Raw genomic sequence first — 5,000 nt, forward strand, 5'->3', positions numbered from 1 at the left:
GGACACAGTGGATATGAATTCACTGCCTTCCTATGCCCAGCCCTGGACACAGTGGATATGAATTCACTGCCTTCCTGTGCCCAGCCCTGGACACAGTGGATATGAATTCACTGCCTTCCTGTGCCCAGCCCTGGACACAGTGGATATGAATTCACTGCCTTCCTATGGCCAGCCCTGGACACAGTGGATGTGAATTCACTGCCTTGCTATGCCCAGCCCTGGACACAGTGGATATGAATTCACTGCCTTCCTATGGCCAGCCCTGGACACAGTGGATGTGAATTCACTGCCTTCCTATGGCCAGCCCTGGACACAGTGGATGTGAATTCACTGCCTTCCTATGCCCAGCCCTGGACACAGTAGCTATCAATTCACTGCTTTCCTATGCCGAGCCCTAGGCACTGTGGATAAAAATTCATTGCCCCGATGGTTGGAAATGGGTATGGGACTTTTCGACCCTTTTAAACCACTTTTTAAAAAAATGCATTCTCTGTACACTTTGTTTATTTATTCAGTCGTTGATATCCAGAGAAAACTGATATTTTGACACATATGTCAAGAGGAATGATGATGAGGAGGAGGATATTGAGGAGGAGGAGAAGAAGAAGAAGAAGAAGGATAATGCTACGAGGAATAAGAATAATAATGATGATAAAAAGAAGAAAAATATGATGATAATGAGAAGAAGATGATGATGATGATGGTGGTGGTGGTGGTGGTGGTGGTGATGATGATGATGATGATAATGAAGATGAAGAAGAAGAAGATGATGATGGTGATGATGATGATGACGACGATGATGAAGAAGAAGAAGAACAACAACAACAACAATAGAACAACAACAACAACAATAAGAGCCAGAAGAACAAGAAAAACAACAACATGATAATAGCAAGCAGAACAAGAACAAGAATAAGAAGGATGGTGATAAAAAGAAGAAGAAGAAGAAGAAGAAGAAGAAGAAGAAGAAGAAGGAGGAGGAGGAGGAGGAGGAGGAGGAGGAGGAGGAGGAGGAGGAGGAGATAAAATGATTATAACAATGAGAAGAAGAGGAACAGCAACAACAAGAACAATAATGGTAATAGCAAACAGATCAAAAACAAGAATAAGAAGGATAATAATAATAATAATAATAATAATAATAATAATAATAATAATAATAATAACAAGAAGAAGAACAACAACAACAAAACCCTCACCGGAAGCCACCATGTAGCAATCATTGATGGTCTCCACTTTATACACCTCGTGGTTGTCCACCTCGGCATCAATGGCGGTGTGCAGCTCGTTGAGCAGAGCCACGATTTCCATGGGGTTCAGCTGCGTGGAGATCTGCATGAAGTCCAGGATCTCAGAGAACAGGATGGTCACCGACTTGAAGTACTCGGCATCCACCCCCTTTCGCTCTTGCATGGACTTAGCCACGGGTCTGGGTACCATCAGGTAGAGCAGAGAGTCTGTCTTCTTCTTCTCTTTGGACAGCTCCTTTGTCTTGTGCACCAGAGCAATAGCGTACCTGGGGGCAAAAGAAATAATGATAATGATGATAATGATTACAACGATAATGAAAATAATGATACTAAAATAAATAGATAAAAGAATAAATGCTATTTTCAAAAGAATTTAGATGTCAAAATGAATTTTTAAAATAAATGATAAAAGATAATAATTTAAAAAATGAATAAATGAATAGATAAATAAATACATAGGTTTTTAAATGAAAAAATAAATTAACAAGTAAATGAATAACTAAACAATATAAAACATGAAAAAAATTAAATGAATGAATGAACTGATAAATGAATAACAGAATTTTTTATATAAAAATTTAAGAATGAATGCATGAATGAATAAATAAGCAAATAAATAAATAAATAATGAATGAATGGATAGATAAATAAATGAGTGAATAAATAACTAAATAAATAGATTAATTGATTAATGAATAAATCAATCAATCAATTACCAAGTAAATAGATAAATCGATAAATAGATTAATTAATAAACGAATAAATAAAGAAATAATGAATCGATAAATGAATCAACCAATGAATAAATGAATAAAATTTGGAAAAAAGTTGAATGTTTATAGCCCTGGATTCTCTCACACTCGAGGTTCCTGAGTTCGATCCTACGGTTTTGTCACGCTCTATTGGTTAAGGGTTATGAAAAAAATAATGTTCTCCCAGGTCAACAACCACACACACACTCACACACACACACACACACACCCACACCCACACACACACACACACACACACACACACACACACACACACACACACACACACACACACACACACACACACACACACACAGAAACAGAGACACACAGACACACACAGACACACACAGACACACACACACACAGAGAAACAGACACACAGACACACACAGACACACACACACACACACACACACACACACACACACACACACACACACACACACACACACACACACACACACACAGGACAAAAACCCTGTGACCCACTTCTGAATGTCTGAAGTCAGAGCCTCCACAGTGTAGATGACCAGGGGACACATGAGGAACACACACACACACACACACACACACACACACACACACACACAGGACAAAACCCTGTGACCCACTTCTGAATGTCTGAAGTCAGAGCCTCCACAGTGTAGATGACCAGGGGACACATGAGGAACACACACACACACACACACACACACACACACACACACACACACACACACACACACACACACACACACACACACAGAGGACAAAACCCTGTGACCCACTTCTGAATGTCTGAAGTCAGAGCCTCCACAGTGTAGATGACCAGGGGACACATGAGGAAGACGATGACCAGAAAACAGGCACTAATGATCAGATTCTTCTCCTCAGCGTCAATGATGTTCTGCAGCTCTCCGTTGATCAGGTTGGCCAAGTCCTGACAGGAGAGGAGGAGGAGGAAGGAGGAGGAGGAAAAGGAGGAGGGGAGGAGGAGGAAGAGGAGGAGGAGGAAGGAGGAGGAGGGCAGGAGGAGAGAGAGGAGGAGGAGGGGAGGAAGAGGAGGAGGGGAGGAAGAGGAGGAGAAATAGAAGGAAGAAAAAGAGGAAGGAGGAGGAAAAAGAGGAGGAAGAAGAAGAAGAAGAGGAGGAGGAAGAGGAGGAGGAAGAAGAAGAAGAAGAGGAGGAGAAAAAAGAGGAAGAAGAAGAAGAGGAGGAGGAGAAAGAGGAGGAAGAAGGAGGAGGAAGAGGGGGAGGAAGAAGAAGAAGAGGAGGAGGAGAAAGAGGAGGAAGAAGAAGAAGAGGAGGAGGAGAAATAGGAGAAGGAAGAAGAAGATGAGGAGGAGAAGGAAGAGGAGGAGGAGGATGAAGAAGGGGGAGATAGAGGAGGAGGATGAAGAAGGGGGAGATAGAGGAGGAGGATGAAGAAGGGGGAGATAGAGGAGAAGGAGGAAGAAGGGGGAGATAGAGGAGGAGGAGGAAGAAGGGGGAGATAGAGGAGGAGGATGAAGAAGGGGGAGATAGAGGAGGAGGAGGAAGAAGGGTAAGATAGAGGAGGAGGAGGAGGAAGAAGGGGGGTGGGAAGAAAGAGGAGGGCGAGGGGGGTAGGGGAAGAAGAAGAGAGGTCATTAATATCATCATCATCATCATCAACGACATCATCATCATCGTCGTCGTCGTCGTCATCAACGTCATCATCATCATCAACGTCATCGTCATCGTCATCATCAACGTCATCATCATCATCATCAACGTCATCATCATTGCTACAGCAGCAACAAGAAAGGCAGCACGAACATCGTTTTATCACCACTTCGTCTGCACCGATATCAGCAACACCACTTCCACCAACAACGGCAATATTATCACCAACCTCATCATTATAACCTCCCACCCCATCTTCCTCCTCCTCCTCCTCATCATCATCATTATCATTATCATCATCATCATCCATCACCACCACCACCACCATCATCTTCTTCACAATAATCGTCATCATAATCATCATCATCGTCGTCTCCATCATCATCACCACTACAACCATCAACATCATCATCATCATCATCATCATCATCACCGCTACCACCACCAGCACTTCCACTACCATCACTATCATCATCATTATCATTATCACCCTCGTCATCACCACAACCATCATCATCACCATCACCATCACCATCACTACCACCACCACCACGTCCACCACCATTGCCACCATCCATCATTATCACCACCACTATCATCATCATTATCATCATCACCATCATCATCATTATCTTCATCATCATCATCATTATAACCACCATCATCATCATTATAACCATCATCATCATCATCATCACCATCATCACCATAATTAACTAAACCCCAAAATACCCCAACCGCCACCAAAAATAGCAAAAACAAAACAAAAACAAAAAAACACCCAAAAAAACCCACCTGTTGAATGATCAGCTCAGAGCTTGGTCTTCGACCGAGGATAGGCAGCTATATAAGTATCCATATCATCATCATCATCATCAAACAAGCAACCACACACACACACACACACACACACACACACACACACACACACACACACACACACACACACACACACACACACACACACACACACACACACACACACACACACAGAGACGAACCTCACCTGTTGAATGATCAGCAGAGTATCCAGGTACAGAGTCATGTTGTCGAACCACCACTGGCCGCGCTCAATGGAAGCGTTGGTGTACTTAGAGATCTGCATCTGCAGACGGAAACTCTCTATCACGGCCGTCAGGTTGGTGCCGGTTGCCGTCACCCCTTCCTGAAAGATCGGATCCACGATGTGGGAATACAGCACCGCTGACCTGTAACAGCCGTTTTCATTGGATGAGAGAACTTAAGTCCACGATGTAGGAATACAGCACCGCTGACCTGTAACAGCCGTTTTCATTGGATGAGAGAACTTAAGTCCACGATGTGGGAATACAGCACCGCTGACCTGTAACAGCCGTTTTCATTGGATGAGAGAA

The 5,000-nt window shown here is 43.1% G+C and overlaps 1 protein-coding gene across 1 annotated transcript in view; it reads right to left on the minus strand.

The window, feature by feature from the left end:
• LOC143301751 (uncharacterized) overlaps positions 1-5,000 on the minus strand; it is a 22,121-nt gene that overhangs the window by 8,381 nt on the left and 8,740 nt on the right. Inside the window, exons 6-8 of the mRNA XM_076616139.1 lie at positions 4,634-4,835; positions 2,773-2,924; positions 1,200-1,516 (exon numbers count right to left, since the gene is read on the minus strand). Of these exons, the coding sequence (XP_076472254.1) occupies positions 1,200-1,516; positions 2,773-2,924; positions 4,634-4,835 (671 nt within the window). The remainder of the gene's footprint in view (positions 1-1,199; positions 1,517-2,772; positions 2,925-4,633; positions 4,836-5,000) is intronic.

This window comes from Babylonia areolata, chromosome 28, assembly GCF_041734735.1.
Source record: "Babylonia areolata isolate BAREFJ2019XMU chromosome 28, ASM4173473v1, whole genome shotgun sequence".
Taxonomy (NCBI): domain Eukaryota; kingdom Metazoa; phylum Mollusca; class Gastropoda; order Neogastropoda; family Buccinidae; genus Babylonia; species Babylonia areolata.